Source organism: Takifugu rubripes, chromosome 5 (genome assembly GCF_901000725.2).
Source record: "Takifugu rubripes chromosome 5, fTakRub1.2, whole genome shotgun sequence".
In the NCBI taxonomy this organism is placed as follows: Eukaryota; Metazoa; Chordata; class Actinopteri; order Tetraodontiformes; family Tetraodontidae; genus Takifugu; species Takifugu rubripes.
In genome coordinates, this window is record NC_042289.1 from 2,804,263 (window position 1) to 2,829,614 (window position 25,352).

At 42.7% G+C, this 25,352-nt stretch overlaps 1 protein-coding gene across 1 annotated transcript in view; it reads right to left on the reverse strand.

Annotated features, from left to right (window-relative positions):
- ca10b (carbonic anhydrase Xb) overlaps window positions 1-25,352 on the reverse strand; it is a 77,820-nt gene that overhangs the window by 21,367 nt on the left and 31,101 nt on the right. The window contains exon 3 of the mRNA XM_003964268.2: window positions 18,046-18,188. Within this exon, the coding sequence (XP_003964317.1) occupies window positions 18,046-18,188 (143 nt within the window). The remainder of the gene's footprint in view (window positions 1-18,045; window positions 18,189-25,352) is intronic.

A 25,352-nucleotide genomic window follows, 5' to 3' on the forward strand; every position in this document is an offset into this window, starting at 1 on the left:
TCTCAGAAACAAAGGAACAGCTGCACTACTTCACACTGAGTAATGAAGTATATTGAAGCATATGGGAGCACAGCTATCACCAATCAATGTAGGAAACCTGAATGCGTCAGTATGCGTTAGTAGTACTTAGGGCATGGGTTTAACCAGATAAAGCTATTTAATACACGAACAGCCTCCCCACCTAAACTCAAACTTACTGTGTGGGATTGAAGAATTTACAGTGCTAACAAACCCAGGATAGTTGCATTTGTCTTGACAGCAGTCATGAAATTGCTGCTTCACATCCTTTATTCAGAGCCTCATTAGACAACCATCCCCGTCCCACACACTCCTCAGCAGACACACCCTGAGAAATTATAATAAAAAAATGGGCTCTGTCAATTGATTTACAGCCTAAACTTGGCTTGGCTACACATACCACTAAAAACCTTCACATCTTCGATTTGATCCATTGATGTCTGATCTGAAATTGCTTCTAGTTTTCTCTTGATGTTGGTCTCATCTGTAATTCAGTCAGTCCCTCATTAAGAGCCGGACAATTTATTTTCATGGCAGCAGACATTTGGACTCTCGAATATTGTATCAGATCAGATATTTATTTACTAAGGGCGACTAACTGGCATTGATAAATGCCCTAAACTGCCAAATTGGGTAAAACAAACGGCGCTATTATCCTCATTTTCACCAAAATTTGGGTGTCTGACAAATGTTTTCTTCTTCATCTTCAAGACACCATCCAGTTGTGGGCGTCATACCCGTTGATTCCGCCTTTAATATTTTCTGTAATGCGACAATGCAAAAGTAACAACAGGAGGTTCTTTCATTCATTTTCTGTAAAGCTCCCCTACAGTCGTCGCCTGCACTCAGCTGCAGTTTTTAAATTTGTCACGTCCTGTGGGTAGAACTGATTTCCTGCCAGAAATCCATTTGAGCAAAGAGGCCCATTATGGCGTACATCATGCCATGTCTGTTTGACCGAATGGAAAAAGGCTGCTGCCGCTGCCGGAACTCCTCGCTAGCGGAGAGCTACGATTCGCCATAGTTGTGTATGGATGTTGCTATGGTTCTGCTCGCGTCACACTAACTTTTTAACAATCCAACCCGGACCCTTGAAACGGCGCCATGCAGACCGACAGGTGGCTCATTAGATCTGCGTGAAGCTCATGGGGAAAGCTCGTCCTGGTGTGCAGCCTGCGAGCAGAAATGTCAAAGGCAGGAAGCCACAAGGCGTGTTTGTGTATTGACTTTATACCTGCTTTAATGTTAAATGTCTCATTTATATGCTCTCTTTGGCAAACTAAAAAGCATTGTTTTAAATTGCAATAACATCATTCATTTTCACACGCTTAATAGGCGCACTGCCTAGAAATACAGACGTGTAAATGAACGCAAATATTAATATAGACTATAATTTGATGTTGCCATAAAGCAAGAAAAAAGAAGATCAAATAATTAGGACTGATTTATTCTTAAGAGCTAAACTGAATATCTCGTCAAAAATATTGCAGGTTCTTCTGCAAACAAAATTATTTCAATGGATTTGAGTAGTTGTGATAGAAGTATGCAGTTATATAACTGCATCTTCATAAGTTTCCCCTTTAATATGTTGCTCAATACAAGAGTAGAGTAAATTAGAAGTCAGTGACTACATTTATTTGTCATTTTGGAACAAAGATTATGCTATAAGCTCTAAAAATAAAAGATGGTGGGAGGGTGTTTCACGGTGTAAGCGTAAAAAATGCTGAAGTCTGTTGAAGATTTTGGCGTATGAACCAGCCTTAATCATTTTACTTATCACGATCTATATTTTCCTGTTTTTACAGGAGTATCATTCACATCTGTGACTTCAGCCTGTGCCTTGATTGATGACGCTCTTAACCCATCATTTCATCATGACTTGTTTGTGAAGCCACACAGGGGGGGAAAGCTGCATAATTTTGTTCCTACAAGAACTTTAAAGGCATTTAAATCCGTGGTAATGAGCTAAACTTTTAGAACAAAATAACACACATTTGCTAATTTATTACACTTTGGTTTGGACCCAGTGAACCAATTTAAAAAATAAAATCTGTTTATTTGAATCCCAGCAAACGATTGCATTTCAAAGAGAAAATAATGTGATTATAAAAATGAATCAAGAAAAACTGCACAGAAATCATTGGACAGAGCCGCCAAAGATACAAGAATAGCTGCTTGAAGCAGTGTGCACGAGGGCGTGTTTTGGGACAGATAGCCTGTCAAAATGATTAATTCCCTGTTTAAATGACCCCATGGTCACCTCTGTCTCCTTCCATCTCCTCTCTGCACATCCTTTCCTTCTCTTTTAATTCCTTACTCATCTCTTCCAGCCCCCCGACAGCCTCTCTCCTGTTCTCCACAGTGCTATTTTCTGCCGAGCCTGTCTTCCAAACGGCCCCCTACCTTTTCAGTCTGTTTCCTGTCTTTTATTCTTTCAACTGGTCCTCTCCTGGCATTTATATCGTCAAGTAACAAACACTATTTGGTTCCTCTACTGTTGCCACTGATATTTCCTCCAGGTAGTAAAAAGAGAGTCGACTCAACTTTCTCCTGGAGATTTCACCTGATGTGATCATTTATAGGCAGGCCTTGGTGCACAGCGCTGAACCTATAAACTATGAGGTGAGTCTACCTCTGGGACTGAAACTCAGCAGTAAAAATATGGAATCTTCCACAGGAGTATTATTACTATTTTTGATGCTTGTGCTTGTTCTTTTTCTGAACATCTCTCCTACTCTATCTCCCCCTCCAAACCATCAAACCATATGAGTCTGGTCCTGCTCAAGGTTTCTTCCTTTTTTTTAAAATCTCCTCAGTTACTTGGTTAGGGATCCGGCTCTGGGTCTCTGTAAAACCCAAGAAACCACTGTCACCATAGCACATCATATAAATAATGTTGAACTTCAATGAATTGAGCAACCTTCTGGGATGTGAGGAGTAGGATGAGGCAGCAGCTCATTAGATATTGATGTTTCCACACAGCTGCTGCAGAGCTGCACATGGTAGCCTGTCACGGTTTGATTGGATGTGAGATGCAAAAGGTGGCCTTTGAATGTATAATGACAAGAAATAGATCCTGTTTCTGTTGTTGGACAGGCGGCCTGTTGTTCAGCTCCTGGACCCCTTTGAAACTCATCTAACATCACATAGGACCTTCTGAAAGCAAAGCTAAGGTATTAGCAAATTATGAGAAACTAAGTTGTTTTTGCCCTTTTGGATATCAATAACTAAATGAGGGCAAATCTACTAAAGAAGCTAATCTGTTCCATAAATCAGTTAATGAAGCACATCCAAATCATCTGCTCTGTAAATGAAGGTGAGTCTTTGTGGACCAAAGTCAGTTAGACAGGATAGGACTAATGATTTGTCACTCTGACACCAGACACACAGGCGCGTACATGCACGTGTACTATCTGCCCCATTAGTAAAATGTCAGCATGCTGCAGAGGCATCAAAGTCTTTTGTGGAGTCAGTCATTTGTCATATTTCTTCTAATACCTCTGCGTGGCTTCACTTCGCGGCTAACGGGAAGGTCACTGTGTCGCTCTGCCTCTGCTTCTGCCTTAAATGGAGCCAATGGCCTTTCCTGAGCAGCATGGGCATGAGTTGACATATGATAGTCTGCGGGTGTCACTGTTGTTGACTTGGTATTAATGAACATCTATCCACAATAAATGTCTGAGGGCAGCACAAGCTTGGAAGAGTGATGGAAGTGTTTTAAAGAAATGTTTGGAGTCACCCATCAAAGTACAAATCAATGCATACGCCCGTCTTTTTGCTGTTATCTCCTGCGCCGACTTCAAAGGAGTGAGATTCTCGTGCACAGTGCTTGCATCCTTTCTAAAATTCAGAAAAGGAATATTAAAAGAAAATGATTTAGCAAAACTAAATATATAAGACCAAAAATAACCTATCTATGAGGTGACGTTTGTAAAGCAACTCACGCTAGAAAAGGCATTTTGTCACAATTAGCTTCAAAGTGTGCGCTTATTTAAGTCACTTTTCAGGATTTTTACATCTCAATTGACATCTTAGAAATATATTAATTAAATAGTTAAATGTAAACAATAAATAGTAAATGTAAACATTAAATGTGACATGAAAATTTTAAATGTAATTGCTAAATTGAAGTCAATCTTTAATCTAAATCTCTAGTGAAACTAAATAACTAATTTGCTAGTATAATATGGTAATATTCTGTCAACATGTCACCATGGCAACTGCAGTGATGAACATCAAAACATCCACGTAGGCCACATGTCAAATAAAATTCCCCAAAACACGTTCCATCATTTCTTTGTAGAAGGTTATTGTCATGATATAGAATGGTCAAATGCTCGTGTTATTAGCTCCTGGGCTTTTATTTTGGTACTTCCTGTCACCTTATAATATTAAATAATAAATATTTGGTTTAACCCCAGATTTAGATTCAACATTTGGATTTAGCTGGTACATTTAGATCTGAAATTAACATATATCCACTTATGTACAACATTAAATACATATTTACATTTGACTATTTTATTTCCAAAATGGCAATTTTATTGAAATTTCCTCAAAAAATTTGATGCCCTCTTGAACAAGGATCGAAGCTAAATGTGACATTTATTTCTAGCATGGGCCTCTTTTCAAACAGCCCCCTAAAGCTATGTGGGTCAGATCCGTGCACACCTAATAAGAAATCAGGCTGAAATGGTGAGGTCTCGGACCACATTCACACATTTTTGTTGCGCTACTTTGCAGTTTTGCTTTCAACATGAGAGCTAAGAGACACTTTAATTTCAAGCAAAACAGCCACCAAAAAAGATCCTCAAGATTACCCAAAGCGTAGTGATCTTGAGTTAAAGAGAATTGATATTTGACTCGAAGAGGGATGCGGGGAATCTGAAATGAATGGTTTCAGATACCGAGGAGTGAAGCATTCTTTCATGTCTTAGATCAAAGCGGGGGTGAATGCACCGTGTGCAGCAGCGTGATGGAGCACAATGAAAGCCAATGAAAGCATTTCCACCACAAAAAACAAACCCAGAGGTAAGGGCAGAGCACTGTTACGGGGGCGCATGTGTGGAGCATCAGAGACAACTTAATCTTTCATTGTACCCTTCAGGTCAGCCAACGCTAACCTACCGCCGCAGGTTCACGAGGTTGATTAATCAGCTGAAAACAAAGGGAATCGTTTTTGGCAATCATTTGTTAAATGTTTTGTGTCTACTCAGAGCTGCACAAAAGGAAAATGTGAATCAGCGTATATCTTTGTGCATTTAGCATTCATTATTTATGGCTTACTCGGATACATTTACTCTCATTTTCAATAGGAATGACCAGACTCCATGATGGTATTCCTTCAGGACCAGCTACTTTCTCTTCAGCTTGTTTGTGCAGTGCAAACGTGCGTCCGCGTGTCTATGTACAGTATGACAGAATTACTGTAACACTGTATGCTCGTGGATCCTCCAGTCGCAAAGAAATCTGTTGCCGACAGTGGGAGCCAATCTAGTCAATCTGCTGTGTGACAATTTCTGAGGAAGCTCACTTATGAGAGGCTGGAACATTGGAGATGCTGGGCCTGAATTACTGGGTTGCAACCAGCTGCGCGCACACACACACACACACACATACACACACACACACACACACAAATACACGCAGAGTTTTGATTTTGGCACTGCAGTCACACAAACACAAGCTCACATCTGCCCTCAATCTTTATGTCAGTGTACACACACACACACATACACTCGCTCTCTCGCTCTCCCTCTCTCTCTAGGACAGATGGCTATACTGTGTGCACTCTCTCAACAGATGCACCAGAGCATTAATCATAGAAAAGATTCAGGATTTAACTCTTTCTACATGTGCTACTTCTGCAAAGGGCTCAGAATAATTCCTCTTTTAAAGGGCAGCAGTGTTACAACCCTCAGTGCAGAGCTGCAAACATATGCACAGAAAACATAGCTGTATTTTCAGAGCCTAAAACTGTAAAGTAGTTAAGTAGTTATTCCATAGGGCAGATAGATAAACTACAGCCCAACCCCTGCAGGCCCTGTGCAGCTCAGAGGGTCGACTCTGGCAAAGTGAGCAGAATTCCTCCCACCTGGTGCAGTCACAGGCATATTTATGCACACACGACGAGTCTCTTTGGAAGAAAATGGAAAGTGATTAGCTTTGTGCTGGCAAGAGCCCTGATCAGTTGGCACTGAGGTTCAGGCTGAGAGCTAGACGCGAGGGAAAGTGCTCAAAAATCAGAGAATCTCAGGAAAACACTCTGTTTCTGCAGGCTGACATAAAAAAAGACTTTTATAGTGTTTGCTGCTTCCTAGTTGATTCGTAGATATTACATTTTAAACAGCTATAGAAGACTACAAAAACAAATAGCCTCAAAGGGTGAAGGCGTCTTCCTGTGCACTAAAGATCAAGCAGCCACAGCAACGACGCCTGCACAGCGCTGGGAACCAAAAGACTGATGGAGACTATTGTCAATATTAATAAAAGAAAATCTCATATAGAATTTCATGATAATGCTGATGTGAAGGATCTCCGGGGTGGCAGTGTTACTAATCATTACGTATCCCATCATCTCAGAGATACATTTACATAACACATAAGAAATCTGTATATGTGCATAAATGCTGTCTGGAGGATGAAGTCAGCAATTCTAGTGCTCACATACTTTAATAAAAGTATTCCCAAAACAAAATCCCTCATGGAGAAGCTTACATGGCATTATACTCAGTCTCTTTCTGTCTGTCTGTCTGGCTGGCTGGCTGGCTGCCTGGCTGGCTGGCTGGCTGGCTGGAAACAGGTCCTGGGTTCTGGAGGTATTCTGACCACAGTCCCGTGTACCAACTGTCATGATGTATGGATCAGATTATTGATCAGATTATGGTTTTCCATCTTATTCCTATGGTCAGAGGTCTGAGAAGAATGTTGAAGTTTTAGTCAAAATAGACATTTAGCAGAACTCTGACTCATAAAAAGGAAACAGTAAATAGCAAATATCACCACCTACTCTGGACTGATGTTTTCCTGAGGCAGCAAACACAATTAGGACCTCACTGGCGTGAGCCTAAAGTGTTCCTGTTACATCACACATGAACTGTTTAGTTGTATTAAAGCCATCTGACTGCACCCATCACACACAGCACTCAAGTCTAAAAGCAATAAAATTACAGAAATCGCTGAGTCAGCGATGAAAAGAAAACCATTAAGAATGTAGAAAAAAGGTATAGATTTATCGCTGTCCTCTGTGTTAGAATCAGCCAGTACCATGGTGTGCCTTTGTGCCTAATTTCATAATCTTTACTCTTTGGCACGCATAAACTAGATTGTTATTGTTTTTAAAACTTTGGGGAACATGCTGTGACATGGTCCCATGTTACAGACTCAAAGACGGTAAACAGCGTCTGAGACTGGACGACCTGGACAAAAGTAACAACCTTAACAGGCAAATGAATTTCTTACAAATTATTTAGCATGACCATGTGTCAAAAAAAATGAAAATGTGGGGGGAAATTCCAGGTTTAGGCCACGTGTCAACGATGTAAAGCTGAAGGTAACGCGTGGTGATGTCATCATACTGGTATTCAAAACAGTAATTCTATAAATTAAGTGGCAACAAAAGTCAATAACTGATTATTGTTACTAAACTGTAGTGTAATGTAAGTAATTTAGTTTTTATTTGGCTATTATAAGCAATTAGCTAAAAAAAATATATCATTATTGGGTAATTAGAATTTGTTTCTCATCCAAGTTCTAATAATTAAAATATGTAATATAAATCTTGGAGGACTGTGTCACACAGGACGGTCAGGAGACATTTGCAGACCCACAGACTGTAGATCCAAAACAGGCAGCGGTTTCGGGGCAGCGGTTGTTTTGCCACAGGTACACCTGCACTACGGGAGCCTGCGGTGTCCAATTTAAAACCCCAGAACTGTGTTTAAGACATGAAGCAGAACACTCAGGGCTCGCTGCACCATCAGTGGGGGGTGGCCTGGACAAACAAGAGCAAATAATGCCTCGAGTCGGATTTCCTGTTTGAGAAAACAGCTTCACTCCTAAAAAGCTGGACGCATTTATCCCAAACACACCACAATTTTCTAACGGCTACTATTAGCCACCAGCCATGCTGCTTGACTTTAAACAGCTCAGAGCTGGTTTTTGGGTCTGTCAGTCTCTACAGTTCATTACACTCACAGGCTAAATGAAACCATCAGTCTGAAATACAGCTCTTGTGTCACTGTTAATATCTACTGTCGTTCTCCTGTCAAAAAGACAGGACGGATGCTGCAGAATGTCTCGATAAGTCAGCTCAGCCTCAGAAAATGGCTCCTTCAGCATTCCTCAAATTGCCTCTGTGAGTTTTTCAACTGGGAAAATCGCTGGGAAGGTCAGCTGTTATCACGGAGATCGGGATTATTTTTTTTTTAGCTATTTTTCAATACAGTAATACTGAGGTTCGGGCCAATTTTTGTACGTAATGCTTGAGCTGGCTGGCTGCTTGAGGTTTGGTTACAGAGGCTGCATTGATAATCTCGGCCCGCTGCATGAGCACCGCCTGGCTGCTTCACACTGAACACAGAGTCAAGATGGGGAACCGACAACTCGAGCAGCTCCAAAATTCTGCAGCTGCGTGAGAGGAAGTAACTCTACATTCATGAAGGCAAACAGGATATCGATGACAACAGTCACCCGTGCTGTCATTCAGCCACATGGCGTTTACGTAATGGAGGATTCAGAGATGGTGCTGACATCTTCTACATTTCCCTAAATTTTACCCTCCTCTTTAGAAAATAAAAACAGCTGATGATTGAGAGAAGTGGATTTCCCTCTTAATGCCCTTGTTGGAGCATTTAAAGGGAAATAAAATAAGCTGCTCGTGACTAAATAAGCTCTATTACTTGTTTAAAATTCAATCACAAAGGGTGTGCGAATGAGGTTCGCTCACATTAGTCCTAAAACCACACAAACATCCAACAGCAACGCTTCTGCCTCCATGCACTTCTGGAGTTTGTTGTCCATTAGCCATTACTGAGCCTGCCCGACCAGACTCAGCTCTCATGTAATAAACATGTGGGCTTATGTGGTTTTAGTTGTGGGGAAAGCCAAAACCTCATCGTAGTTACGATTATTACAGTGCAACGTCTGTCAGGGCACCTCGCTACAGGATACATTATTAACAAACATGGCTCCACCACCCGCTGCTTTGGGAAAAAAGAGTTACATGAAAAAAATAGAGCAATAGAATGGACTGCAGAATACACACACACACACACACACACACACACACACACACGCACACACGCACATTCACATCCAATTTGGCAGAATTCAATCAATGCCCAAGTTCTGGGGGGGTGCGTGGGGATTGCGTCATCAGCAGGGCCCCCCACAACCACACACTGCCCACAAAAGCGTACCCAGGGGAGCCGTGATTTGTTTGCCAAACTACATCCTTTCCGACGGTCGCTTCTCTGACTTTAACTTGTATTGTGTCGTAACTTGCGTCGTTTTTGCCAGGTGATCTAAATTCATCTGCTCTCAGTTTAAAAGAAAAAAGAAAGAAGCTGGTCACATTGACCCGTTTCAGCGAGACGACAAATGGAATATATTGTGTCTTTTTTCATATGGCTCGCTCAAAGAGTTTTTTTCTGAATGTACTTTGTAAGAGTACAATTTGTCGCGTGTGTTGTATGACTCTTGCCCCTCATTTGGAACTAAAGTTGGGGAGATGTGTAGCGATCCAGTCGACAGTCCGCTGAGGCATAAATGGCGAACCCCGTCTACATAGGAGACACGTTCACACTGGCGATAGCCTATGAAGGACCATAATGAGCCCTTACTTTCACTCCTGTCCGCTGTCAGATTTCTTTTGTAACAGATGTGGTGAAGACGCAGCATATTCTTCCCTGTATTTGGTGCAGTCGGCTGTTTCTGTTCACGCTGTTCCCTTTGCTTCCACTCTCGCTTCTCCTGCTTGTTTAAAGAAGCAAAAACACTCGTCTTTGTGTCCACTGTTGTGGTTATTCATGCTGATGGACAGTTGCTGGAGAGACTCAAGGCACTAGGTCCTAGCCTCCAGTAAACCAGCCCCCAGCCCACCTCTAACAGTGCTCTGGACCCCTGGGCCAGATGCCCGAGGGCTGTGGACTTCTCCGAGCAATCAGAGGAAAAGGGTCTTGGTAGAAGCCCAGTGGTCACGGTGGCTGAGCTCCAGAGATTCTGTGTGCAGATGGGAGAAGGTCAAAAATCACTGCAGCTCTCCACCAATCTGAGCTTTTGCCAGACAGATGAAAACCCATCTCTCTTTTCATTAGTCCCAGTATGAAAAAAAGAGTTCTCTTTATTCAACCCAAATGCATGACACAGATATCTTTGGAAATCGTCCTGTATTTGGCTCACCAGGTAGTTTGGTAGCTCAAATAGGTCTAGGAAAATGCTCCAGTGTCCACCATAACGGACATAAATAGGCTGGGTCTCAGAGGGCTGAAGGACTCTCGGACCAGCAGAAACAACGTTCTCTGGTCTGATAAAAGCAAGATGAAACTTTCTTGAATAAGCTTCATGGTTAGAGGAAACCAGGCTGCGCTCACCTGTCCAATAGCATCACTGAGGTGAGGTACAGCGGGACAGCACCGTGCTGTGGTTTTTCAGAGGATTTGACAGGAAACTGTTCAGGGTTGAGGGAAAGCTGAATGGAGCAAAGCCCAGAGAAATACTTAATTAAACCGGGGAGGATCTCAGATACCCTTAAGGATCTGTAGAAAAAAGTGTCAGAATATCCCCAAATCCAGGTGGGAAGAGCTTGTGACATCATGGCCAAGAAGACCGGAGGCTGGAACTGCTCCCAAAGGTGCTTCATTAAAGAGGAAATGGTCTGAATACTTATGTCATTGCCATATCATAGATGCTGTACACACACACACATCCGGCTAGATGCCAAGGAAAGATGGCTCGTAAATAAGGAAGTGCACAACCTGCAATAAACCATGTGAAAGCTACAAACTTCCCAAAGGATGGATCCCGATAAGCACAGTGAGGTAAACAACATAGATTGTGGATTTGCTGCATAGTTGGATTAAGACCCCAGGAGCTCCGCTGTGTGCACGGCATCGCCCGAAACCATTTTGGATGGAAAAACCCTGGGAAATACAAGGTGCTAAGGTTTTTTTTCTTTTTTTTTTTACAGCACGCAGAGCCTCAATCCCTGACTGTGGGACGGGGCTGTGCACGTTACATCATTCTTAATAGCAGCTTTGTATAAAAACGCTCATGTTCAAGACATCAAAATGAAACTGAAAGCTGGTTTTTGAGTTTGGGCTGCTGTTCACAACCTCCAGGTAGAATTTTAGGACGAAAATAGTTCAACAGATATATGACATTTATGAATATGTGCTAATGTAGAAGCATTGTAAAAAAAATACTGAACATCACATTAAATTGTTTATTCAAATACAGCAGATGGAGGTGATGAGTGTGTGTGTGTGTGTGTGTGTGTGTTTGTGCCTTTCATATGATCCTCATTCAAGTATTGACCAATTATCAGATGTGCAACACGTTTTGTCATGGAAGTGAAATTCAAAGTTTACTGTACATTTTAGTCTAATATCTTGAGATTCAACTTTCCGTCAACGTGCACAGCTACTCTCACACAGCGCGCGTGCGCCCTTGTGTGTGTGTGTGAGTGTGTGTGTGACATTTTCAACATGCAGAAAAAAAAAAAAGACTAATTAACATTCGGGTCACTGGATTGCTCGAAAATAAATCCTCTCCACCAAAGTCACAGGTCAGACAGAACCCGCGTTACCCTCCAGGGTTTATCTGCATATTTACATATTCGTGTAGCTTCTCTCTTCCCAGTCAAATGTGATTCTGCAGCGGAGCATCCGCACATATTGAGGGCACCATCACTGTGATTGACAGTGGGGAAGATGTGGTTATAACATGAAGATGGTCTCATGGTCAAACCGCTTTATTTTGTTCCGCCAGAGCTCTCCCAGATGCTCTTGATGGCTCCAACATGACTCGAACATCAAGCGATGAGTGATGAGGCATCCTGACAACAGTATGCAGAGAACCTCTCATTTTAAAGGCAAGAGCCTTGAACTCCTTGAATTGAGCCATAGGCTCCCTGTTAATGTAAAAACAATTGCTCCGGATATTTCTACATTAGCGCATTTCTAATTTCAATCAGCATTTAAGCAATTCTCTCTTCTTGTCTTCAGTCTGAGCACAAGCTCACAGGTGTCTGTTCCAAACTGGCAGCTGCATGTGTGGACGATCCGGTCTGCAAATGAGAACCGTTGAGGACTGCAGACGTGAGTTAAAGGTGAGCAAAGACACATCCCTCAGCCTACAGTTCTATCCCAGCCGGCTCGGTGTTTATACCATTATGTCCGTCTAATAGCAGCCCCACAGATTAGAAGAATTTTGTTGCCGACTCAGGAGACACAATCAGGAGGGATTGAAGCTCTCATCCCGCCCATTTCTGCGTGCTCTCGAAATCTGGGTCTGCAGTATTAAACCCAGCAGTTGTGGAAGGTAAAAAAAGAGGCCAAAAGGTATAAAAGGGCATTGTGGACACAGGTGAAGACAGCAAAACTTTTATTTTCAAATTAGCTAGGTAGCTTCTCTTTAGGAAGGTTAAAGTGCACTATAAACATGCCTTTCCATTAATTTGTAAATGGAATAAAAGATTGAAATGAAATTTTGTCAGATTGGTAATGTACAATTATCTGGGGGGCAGTGTAAATAATTATTGATCCAGATTTTACAACCTAACAATTGGATTTTTCCCCTAAATGAATCAACAATGGATTTCTTCCCCTCCAAAATATACTACTATGTTTATATTGTCGTGTTCTCTGGGGTGGAAATGGGCTTATATTATGAAACGTGTTGGAAGTGTCCACATATTAAAACTGATTCAAAAAGAATAATCAAAATCTTTTTTTAAAAATTTGTATCAATACCACCAAAATTTTGCTTTTTTTGTTTTGTACTTGGGTGCTGCTAGCAACAATTCCAGGCACGTCATTCAAACTAGCTCCCGCTCGGTGTTTCGGTAGTCCAGATGTTTCATTAGTGCGGGCGACCTACATTCACCAGGGTTTGGATTAGCAGACCATGAGCTTCTGCTGCCAATCATCTGATCTCATCCTCGTCTGAGCCGCTGCGTGTCACGACGGCCGCGTCACGCCCGGCGCTGCTTTCTCTGAGAGTTATGTGGAGCTCATCCTGCAGTAGCTTTTCGCCCGCGTCACTGTGGGTCTCGGGGGAAATTACCAGGACTGTCTGAACGGAGCTCCTGGGTGGTGTTAATGCTCCCCGAGGAAGAATGTTTTTGCACACTATCAATGGGTTTTATATCACAAGTGAGGCATTAGCACGTGCCGTTTGATGACCCGACGGAAGCCTAGTGTTTCTTTTTGGGTCTCATTTTGAGGCGCTATTATTCCACATGACTTTAAAATAATTAGTAACAACATTGATGGTGGTCTTCAGCATATGTGGACGTTCAGCCACTGGTGTTGAACAAATGTCACTTTGTTTTATCCAAATTCCTGATTTTATTTTGAATATAAAGGCCTATTCTTAGGTAACACAAAGTGTCCTCTGTGACAACGACTGAATACAGCGTTTTATGTATTGGGAATTTTCTTTTTCTATGAACCTTTTTTTGTTTCTCATTCCACGGTTCTCTGACACAGAAGCCACCAGCTTTGTGATATTCAAGTTAAGTACTATAATGCATGTTTAATGTGAAAGGGACTGTGGTCGTGCTAGGACATACGTATTCTCCTCTGTGAATATGCATCTCTTTCTGGGCTTACTTCAAGGCTACTTTCTTCCTTGTTCCTCTCATTACCGTCATATTTGTGCAGTAATATTCCTGCTACAAGGTTGGTGTAATAGCTCAAGTACATAGAATTTCAAACTTCTCCCAACCAATTTAATAATAAAGGAATTCAGAGGTTATTTAACCTACAAGCTTTTATATCAATCGGGTAATTGTTGGATTCATTTTGGTTGGCTGCCAGTTCATATAAGCTCATCGCTGCAAAATTAAAAGCCATCTGTTTGTCTGAAATAAAAGAGTGTAGGTGTGGATCCAAGTGAAAGGATGGTAGAGGAGGCTGTCATCTTAATCCTTTCACACCCGAGGAATTGCTCCCCACTTTCCTGAGTCACTACCTGAAGTACTTCTGCCTCAATGTTCCTCAGAAATGAGGAATGATCATAGTGGCAGAAATGCCTTTTGGAGGGATGATATCAACTCCCTCTTTAGCTGAAGGGGGTCAAAGATCTTACGATGAGCTTTACTGGCGGCTACGTGATTTATAACACATATCATGTTTAAAAGGCTGGAGTCACCTCAAGGTTAGTTCTTGAAAGCATCAACAATTAACATCGAATCAAAAATATTAAAGAAAACAATTGACTGTCCACAGGTGAAACACTGCTTCCATGTTCCAGCACCTACTCAGTTTGATGGAGGAGAAGGTCGTTTTGCTCTCTCTGCGCTCTGCCGCGCACATGTTTATGTCACAGCTTCATTTTATCCTCCGTGTTTTTGAAGCATTAGGGATGGTTCGCTTGCCTCATAATAATGTTTTACTGCATTGTACGGTCTGTGGGCTCTGTGGAGGAAATGCTAATGAGCAGCAGTGCTTTTGGTCTGGGCTGGGAGTCGGAGGGCTTCCGGTTCAATGGCGCGTTCCCCAAGTTTTAACAGGAATGCTGACAACTCGGCTGCGACCTCATTCCCATCTCCAACTTTCGAGATAAATGGAACGCAGCACAATGTCGGCCGAACTAAAAATTGGATAGTATGCTGGCAGCAGTGGGAGGTGCCAAGATACCATCAGAGCACTGCTGAGGTCCCCTTGAGCAAGGTAGAAAACCCCAAAATGCTCACATGGGCGCTGTGATGAGCTGGCGACTCGTAGCTTCATCGCGACCCCACAGGGGAAGACAGCGGTCAAGGAAAATATAAAGTGTGCGATATCTTTGAAAGAAAATTAAAAATTAAACTCCAGAGCAACAGCCTGACTGTCAAATAGATAAGAGAACCCTGCAATGATCAAATTCTGATATCACCTGGTGAAATAACGAGACACGTCTCATAGTTTATCCCAGATCAGATCTCATACGGTCTGAAGTCAAATTATTTTCAAAAAGAATTGCAATAATTGTGCAGGTAACAGTTAAAAATATTCTGCTGATGCAGTTTGGAGGGCCTGCACTGGAAAGACTACATGAGGAGCACATCTGCCGATCACATCTGGAAATACAAGTGGAGGAAATCTCCCTCAGTGCCTCTCACTGTTAGATGCTGTCTGCCTGTGATCTTAAATGCTAAGAGGACGACTGTAATGCCAGATGTCAGTTTGATTTTATGAATTTCTACCTATTCATAATTTATGAAGCTCATTTTCTGGACTTTATTGGCATTTTTGGTCATTTATGCCTCAGACTTATTGCTGAATATTTTCAATAACCCACAAAAGGCAGGGAGTGTCAATCATGGCCCGCGGAGTGATTTCTACAAGATACAAATCCGACTGGGAAAAAACGGAAGAACAGAGAACCACGCTGAAACTGTTATCAATGGAAAGCTTTCTTCATGATGAAGACACGATAAATACATGACAAATTACTCCCCCCTCCGGCACACACACATACAGTATATCAGCGTGTATCTGGCTATCATTTATTACCGTCCAATTAAACTGACTGAACTCTGAACTCAGCACCACTGTGTTTTATAGCATATTTACCATGGGACTGTAGTTTAGTGCCATTTTCATGGTCACTGAATTGAAATCCATCCTGAGGACACCTCTGCCACTGTCCCCCACCTCTCTCCTTTGCTTCGCTGCAAGTCCGCATCACAGTTACTTTGGCAGGTGTTTATGATGCAGCCCCCATCAGCGTTTCCTCCTCTAGCATCCAAGCTTTTAACGGTCCTTCAGAGGGGCAGCTGTAGTAATATTGCATTATACATCCAAGACGTGTCAAAGCTCGGCCTTCCTCTGTGAACCAGAGGCAGGGAAAAGATTGCAAGGGAATGTAAAGCGCTTCAGGAAAATAATTTCCACCACGTCCTTATGGGACTCCATATTTGCCTCAGCTGAAATATATGTCACACGGAAACTCCCTTTAGTAATTAAGGCTTGATTTTGTGTATTAAACTGACATTTATTTTGCACTGCCTTTAGAGGCAGAACGTTTATCCAATCCAAACGTGCTCAGCATCGGGGGGGTTTGATGGGAAATCAAGCTACTGAAGGATGAAATTTAAATTAAATAAGGATTTCTTGAAGGAAAAAGCGCTCTTTGGACCAGTACCTTTATGTCGGAATGTGCTAGATAACAATTTCATTTCACAAACTGGTACATTACACTATTTATTTCATACATTTTGTAATACTGCATCAAGATCACTTCAAAATGTGATGAAAAAACTGTTTATTTGCTTTTTCTGGTTTGTGTGCCCAGGGGGCGATGTTGCCACAGCGAGTGAAAAAATACTGCCCTTCTGACATCCCATAATCTCAATGGTCACTAATTCCTCACCCGTGGTGTTGAGATGGGTCATAGGGTAATACAGTGTGGTCATTAGGGGCTTCATCATAAATAAACCATTGTATTCTAACCTAAAGTCGAATATTTAACAGGAAACAAAGTGGGTGTCAGTTTACGCCTTCTTCTTCTTCTTCTTCTCCGCTTCTTCTGCAGACTGGTGCTGAGTTGGACATATTACGGCGATTTCAAAAAGTTCTCAAGGGATCAGATGCAGCCATATTGTTCAAAACCTGTGCTTGATGGGTGGAAACCAAACAATAGCTGTCATTTATTGGGGGTCCAAATATCGCACAAAGAAAGCTAACCATAATTCGAGGTTTTTCCCCCCTGTAATTCTTTTTTTTCCTGTTTATCTGTTGTGGTTTTAAACAGAAAAACGAAACCGATTTTTCAATTTTCGAATGTTGTTTTAAAACAGAACAATGAAAGAATGAACCATTCACAGATTTGTTTCCATTCATTTTTATATGTGCATTTAGTTTGCCATCATTTTGTCCGGATGCCTGTAACGTGTTGCTTACAGAACCATCTAAAATGATGTCAATGCAGCTTTCCCTCTCCAGTAATGTGGTGAAAATGCCCACAACAAGGTACTACGCTCATTTAGCAGAATTTATTTCCAGTATTGCCTGAGAACCTGCTCCAAATTTAGAGGGAAACTGCACTGAGAAGGATTAAAGTCTACAATCGACAATAAGCATTGATATGAAAGAATTCCACGTGTAATTGCTGGGGCGACAGATTAATTTCCTTAAATAGAAAGAGAATTCATGACATAGTAAAAAGTAGAAACCCTGGGCATGCAACATGGTTCCAATGTTTGAGGGTACTGGATGAAGCTATCTGTGTTCCACCCCAGAGGATATATTATATATAATAAAAGGTACCATTCAGAACAGAAAATGGCTTTTATTACCAAGAAAATGTAAATGTATGATTAAAAGTGTCCGTGGCTCAGATCACGAAGTGGCAGCTTGTATATATCTGCATTTAAACGATACGGTTGTGAAATCGCCACATCTAAATGTGGCCACTGATGAGGATACACTGCTGAATGGCCAAGTTAATCCAAAGGGCAATCTGCAATTGCACTAATGGGATGTTCTGGGTGTTTTAGGGAGGACTTTCATTTTTTCCCTGCCAAGATTATGTAATTGCTGTGTGAGAGGCTAAAGTTGTAATGCTAAACGAGCTAGGTCCAGTCAAATACAGCTGAGAATCTGAACGCCCTGTGATGTGGAGGGAACGCTCATTTATGCGGCCCTGACTGAAGCCCCTCTACCTCTGATTGTATCCTGAGATGAAGAAAGGCTCACACTCGCACGGCAGTACAGTCCTTTGATTAGTTCTGTCTCCAACACTCAGGTGGGAAACACACAACCCCATCAATGAGTTCACAGACATTTCTCATTCGCTGACTAAAACGTTGCCTTTTCTCACCTTGCGTCCTCCTGTGTTGAGCTTCAGAGGAGTCAAATAGGGGTCGAAGATCATGTGACTGGTCTCGATGTTGATGGGCGACTGTCTCTTCCCGATGGCGCACAGATTCCAGGCCGAGTGGACCAGACCCCAGAAGGACGGGACTGGGGCCGGGGTGAGGAAGGAAGACGGGGAGAAAGAAGAAAAGGACAGCGCTAATTAGCACATGAGACATGTTTCACTTGCTTTGCACAAGGACAGGAACATCAGAGCCAGAGGGCTGAAGAAATGGGAGGATAAGGATTTTGAAAGGCTTTTTCAGTCGAACCTTAGTGAATTAAAATAATGTAACTCCAGAAATCCGACTGCATTGAAAGGCCAAGGGAGGACGGCTCTTTTTTCAGATCTTTCAGATCTTTTTTTTGACTGTGCCTTTAAAGATTACTCAAACCGTATTCATAAAAAATGAAGAAATAAATATATCTGTGCATTAAACACATCAGGAAGGCCTTTAATTATTCTGTCAACTTCAAATTTGGCTGTTGTGACTTTGACAGGAGTCAAAATATACCAATATTGCAGCAAATAGTCACAGATTACACAATTTAGAGGACCAAAACTATTTTTAGCACCATCTACTGGCAACAAGAATGTGACTTTTTGCTCAACCAAAGCGCTGACAAATACCAATCTAATATGAGGTACACAGGAAGTAAATAGAGACTTTAACTGGGTGACAAATCTGACACAGAATGATACAAACGGTGACGTGACTTCAATTCTTCATTAATACAGCCGTTGCTAAGACTGCACTGTGGGTTTTTATTTTTCATTTCAGTCAAATGAAGAACAAAATAGAAAACAACCATCAACACTGGGTTAAGAACCTTAGCCTGAGCAACTGAGACTCATTAGTAAAAATGTCGGCTGAAATTCATTAATTAACTGCAGTTTTCTGCAGGAGGCTGGATGAACAACAATGGGCACATCGTTATCAGCGATTCCACATCCACTATTCACTATGCAACTCCAGAGAGTTGGATACATATTGCCGCCTGAAACTACAGTTCTAGCTGGCTGGCTGTGGCTGGTCTGTGAGAACCTCAGGAACCCGCACGTTGCGTACGCCACGAGCTGCGTCAGCCGCTGCCTGAACATGCACCTAGCCGCTCCTGTCATCACAGAGCTCAAGCTTGAACCGAAGGGGAGATGGCCCCCGGTTCCGTAAGTCATCATTAACATGCACTAAAATGAGATGGATTATCAGACGTGAACTTCAAGCAGCTGCACGTTTGATGTGAGCTGTAGTCTGAACTGCAATACAGTAAAACCCACAAGGCAGAGCTGTGTCTCTCATCTTAATTTCAATTGAATAAGATAAGATAATGACTTAAGAAACGATACAATAAGATAAATGATGAGCTTTACAAGAGGAATCGCTTTGCGATCCATATAGGATCCCATAGATTTTCCCATAGAGCGGAAGCTGATGTAGCCTTGAAGTGAGGAGCAGCTGCAGAAATCTTTTTAACTTCATACAAATATCTCTGCATCAAAGAAATGTTTTAGACTGACCCAAGAAGACATGCAACTGCACCGTAAAAGACAGATACTGCATCAGAAACCTGATGAATGGCAGAAGTGCTACCTATGGATATCAAGCTAGCAAGAATGCGAGCGGAGCGACGTCAGAGCATCAGACGCTCTTCCTTTCATGGACTTGGGCTGAAGCAGAGGCTCCGATGACTCTAATTCAATGTGGGTCTGAATTAAAGAGATGTATGACTGCAGAGTGCATTAAAAAATCTGCTGCAAGCTCTCTCTACCACCAACTGATCCTTTACTATAATATGATTACTGAGCTCTCTCCCCCCACCCCCCCACCACACTGAATCTAAAATGGGATATGGGATTGTATGGGAATATGGAGCTGGGAGATGTGCAGCACAATGATCTGTATGGCTCAACTGAAAGGAAAGGGAGAGGGGAACACATCTCGTTTACATACATACACACACACACATACACAAAGGCAAACACACAAATCCACAGCTGACCTTATTAAAACTGCAACTTTGGTGCAGACAGGCGAGAGAACGTATATTCTTTCTAAACTGTAATAATCCTCGTCAGAGGGAGGCTTAGGGACAACTAAGGAGTGTGAAACAGCTGTCGTTTCAAGCGAAAGCTCAGCGGCAGTGGCTAAAGTTCACCGTTTTGACTACTTTTAACGTCCGTAACGATGGCCAGCACGCAGTTCGTCCCCCTTGTCTGCTCCTTCCTCTACCTTTTTCTCCCCCTCCTCAGTCACCCCCTCTGTCATCCGTTCATCCAGCACTCTGCACAAGTGACAGATGTGTCGGCTCTGAGCCCCAGAGTGCAATCCTGGCCTCCGCCTGGCGTAAAGCCCCGTGTCAACACACTGTTATATCGCCCATCTGTGTGTGGATAAGTAGATCTGTGAGCAGGAGATGCTGAAGGTGATCAAAGGTGGGATTTGGCATGTAGGCCAGGAACTATCTCATTAATACGGTTTACTTCTTTAAACGGATGGAATTAAATCAGAGCTCTCGTGACCTTTCTTAGCAGCGTATACACATGGGGCACGGTGGGGGCGCCTGTCGGCTGGTTGGCAGCAATTCTGCATTTTTCCTGACGGCTCGTTTACGTTGAGCATTTTGAACTGTGGGGGTGTGAACTTTCACTTGTTGCAGGGGAACGGATTGCATCAATCTGTATTTAATATCTTGCAGACGTCCAGCATTAATGTAAAGAATCAACGGCCCTGCATCACGATAATCAGGCAGTGATGTCAGCGATGGAAACCTGAGGTTCCCCCTTGTCCGACATAGCAGCTTTGGTGGTGGAATACCGCCGAAATTCCAGACTGGCAGGTGACACAGATAAGGGAGGCAAGACCTAAGTGCTTATGGACATTGATAATTCATGACCTTTGCCGGGTCACAATGTGGGGGAGAAGAGGAAAAGGGAGAAGGAGTCAGACCAGACGAATGGAGATAGCAGCAGGAAGCCCTGAGGATTCAACATCCTGTTTAATATTAATAAACCAGCAAGCGAGTGCTTCTCAAAGGATGAAAGTACATTTTCAAGGGAATTAAGAGATAAGAACCTGCATATTCTGCACATTATCATGCACAGCAATGGAAATGACAAATGATAATTTGAAAACCTGCATTAATATTCCGACTGACAATTGTCAACAAGTATATAAAAGATCAAAACAATCCTCAAACCTAAACTACGCTTGTGGGCCCAACACCTCCACTGTTGTTCAGACACACGCCAGCGAGACGAACCTTTGATTTGTTCGCTCGTGGCTGACAGTGACCAGCTGTTTCAGGAAACAACTAAGCTCTTCCTAAAAATAAATGAATTGAAGGAGGCTACCGTGGCCGTCAGGCAGTCAAGGAAAAAAGAGTTTGGAGGATCCGCTCATAGTAATATTAAAAAAAAGATTGCATAACTCTGGACTAAGAGTGGAAAGTTGGCCTTGAATTAAAAATAAAGCAATCTACTCCACCCCGGGGCTCCGGCGTTAAAACATGTAACACGTCTCCACAGAGTCGAATCTTTAAAATGTTTGCAGCAGAAATGCAAATTAGGTGCACTTGAGTCCCAATGACAGGCAATAGGTGGTGTGTGGAGGCAGCAGAGGATCGCACTGGGAAGATTCGGATTCAACTGACCTCTATCTCTCACAGGCCTGTGAGGGGCCACTGGTTTTGAAGATAATCCACTTGCACAATAAATCTCTGCGCGTGTCACAGGCACGGCGTGCGCGCTGCCTCATCGAGGCGAGTCCATTTGGAGTGACCCACCTCTCCCCAAGAAGAACAGCCATTAGGTCGATTGTTTACTCGGAAAAAAAAGGGTGCGTTTTAACCACTTTCAGCAGTGATGTATCACGGCCGGGAGAAGTCACACAGCCTGCAAATGCCCACATTAACCTTTCCTGTTCTTTACAGAAGCAATTTATCCCCAGAAATGATTTCATTATCAGCTAGCGCTTCACTGAAAGCCATAACACAAGTCCCTTATCTGACAGCCATTCTGTGTTAGCGCTGCGGCGTCAGTTCACTCTTCCTGTCAGTCAGGACGCACGCACACGCACGCAGAAAGAGAGAACGAAGGAGGGTCGGAGCGAGAGATGCATGGCTGGCACCGCCTTGCATTTCTCTCCGTTTAAAAAATGCCATACAAATTGCGTGCGTTGCCTTCCTCGTCTGAAGAGTCTCACAGTAAATGTGTTACACTTGATCCAAAGACCAACGGCAGTTTAAAAATTCATGCACATCGTGAAGTTACAGTGGTCCAATGTGCTGCAGAGGTTCAGCTCGAGTTCAGGTTCAAGCCGAGCCTCTTTGGGCAGACAGAGAAGCCACTGGGGGGGGGCGAGGGGAACAAATGAAGACCAAAATGAGGCTGAAGTTTGGAGATGAGTCGTCAGTTCTGGTCCATTGTGCACCACCGGCAGGACCTGAAGAGCCCAGAACCCAAAAAAACTGAGAACAACCCCCACAAGAAAGGAGTTTGGAGATGACTCATATCCTCAATCTCAAAATGCAAAAGCAAAAGTGAGGATTGAACAGGACTTTTGTTCAGATACAGGATATAAATAATCCGCTAACACATGAATGAAGAAGATGTTTTAACACAGATGGCTGGGTGAGAACCAGCCAAAGTTAAGCCTCCCAATAAAACATTTATTACAGCACTCAACTGTTGACGATGGCCATGAGGCTGACAGTTTTGTTCCATTTAACGTACAACTCATGCCACAATACCCCCGACATCTGTCACCCTGTTTTAGCCGACACCCAGCCAAGTTCCTTAACGCGGTACATGCCTTTTAGCTGTCCTCGTTCCACACTAAAAGCTTTATTTTGACATTACGACACAGGCATCACAATCTACAATGCTGTTGGGTGTGGCAAGCCTAATTCTGTTTGACGGAACACCTTAAAAACATTCGGTTAATCATTTAAATTCCCCTCTGGCTTTTTCTTTTTGCACTGAAGCTGCTGTAATGGAACAAGGTTTCTAAGCATACGAACACATCATGCATAGTAGGAACCCTCTTCTACCACTTTATCCCTAGGTGGATTCACCAGGGTTGGGGGGGTTGGGGTGTGTGTGTGTGTGTGTGTGTGTGTGTGTGTGTGTTGAGGACACCCTATCGGCAGCTTGTATATTGTATATAATATATTCACACCTCAAATTAGAGTCACCAATTCACCCAACTGCAGGATTTACCCTGGACAATTCACTATTTCCCCCTAATGCGTATCACTGGCATCCATATTGATTTTAATACCCTTAATTTTATTTCAAATGTTGCCTATCTGTGCATTCCACGAGTGCACCGTGAGCAGCCGTGCAGCCTGAGATACAAATGGGCCAGATGGAAAAGAACCTACACAGGAAGAAGCAATCAGATGTTCAACAACCTTGTGTGGGAGCAAAGCTAAAGGAAATAATTATGTGAAAGACCAGATAGCACGTGTGAGCATGAATTGTCTGCTCAGGGACATTGCAGTAACTTTATATGTTGTATTAAATGTTTTTTTCCCCCGTCATGCGTCTACTTTAGAGCGTAAACTAATCTGGTTTTAGGTAGAGAATTCTGCGGGTGCTTGTTCACTGTAAAAAGTCCTGCATGTACGGTATATTATAAAAGAAATCATGAGTCAGTGCTGATATTTGTGTCACTCTGAGAACTGCACGCATGTTAAACACAGTGAATCAGCCGCCCGTCCCAACCCCACTAACCACGCATTAGCCCAGCTCAAGGCTTAAGAGACTATTAACCATTATGACCTATATCACTAAGGCGTTTTCTCACATATCGTCTTAAATCAGAGGGGAGGCGCACGTTTATGTAAAGGATGCATCCCTATCCTGAGCTGCAGGGTAATGACATATGCTTTCATGGCGAGCCTAGATTACATTGTCAACTATATGGGATTTCCTTGATAGCAGCGTATTACTGATAGAGATTTATCACTTTGTTAACTTCGTAGTCCAGGAAATTGCTGGTGACGGGATATTGATATCATACGGCTCAAAACTCGCCGCACATCATGTGTGGCGGGACGATAAGGCTGTCGGATCACTTTGAGCCATTAAACAAGACTGATGGGACCGCAGCCGAAAAAGACACAACATTTATCAAATGACAGGGGTTAACAGCTCCATGTACTCCCAAACCTGACAGGCAATGGGGATATGTGAACATTTCTTTTTATTACCTGTGGACTTTCTGAGAGGATTTTAAATAAATGGACGTATTCCTCTGTCTTACTGCAGCGGGACGTCTCCAGAAACCCCATTGCCAAGCCTCCAAGCCTGTAGCTAAATGTCTTCTCCCTTCAAAATCCAATTTAGCTTAGCTTTTAGTGCGTTGGAGCTCATTGTTACCAGCCAGCCGGCATGAGGACACCAGCACAGACACAGCATGGAGATTTATGTGGTACTGATCAACTTATTAACATTTTGTGAACTCCATCCATCAGCGTAGTCATAAACAACAAAGACACTACAGCACACTGACACCCTAATTGGACACAGTATGCAACACACACACACACACACGCACACACACACACACACACACACACACACACACACACTGAGAAAGCCCAAAAACTTCACAGGCTTAAGGGTTCTGACGAACACATTCTGACAGAATTGGGACCAAAAGACGATGATGTGACAGCTGAAATGAAAGAGATGATGGAGATGTCACAGTATAAAGATTTTACTTCATTTATGCTAAAATAAAGACAAGAACCACCGTCTGGTGCCAGTTCAAAAGCCGACATCCACCGTGTTATATTAAGGCGTCTCCTGATAAACATGAAACAATGTGTTAATTAACACGATGGACTAAGCTTCATTGCATATTCGGGGTTTCATTTCTGGACCATTTTCTGATATTTTCTGTCTTTGTTTTTCTCATTTTCTTTCCCCTCTGATGACCTTTGTGTGTCTCGTCTGTGTCCCTCCTCTGGCTTCGCTCCTGCAAGTCCTTTGTGTTTTCAATCAGTTTACTTCTCTGTGTTTTGAATCTGTGTAGTCTTTAATAGACTTTAGATTGGGTTGTCTTGAAATGTTGCGCTGGTTTTGACCCAAGTGCACCTCCATTTATCTGAGTTTGACTTCACAATAGCCTGGCCAACTGAATTTGTGTTGTCTGCTGAATTTGTGTTGTCTGCATTTTAAGCCCGAACCCGTCCGATGTTTCTACGGCACACTTGCCCCACCGCTGTTCCTTTAGAGTTTCAGCAGTTTGAACTGGATGATGGCTT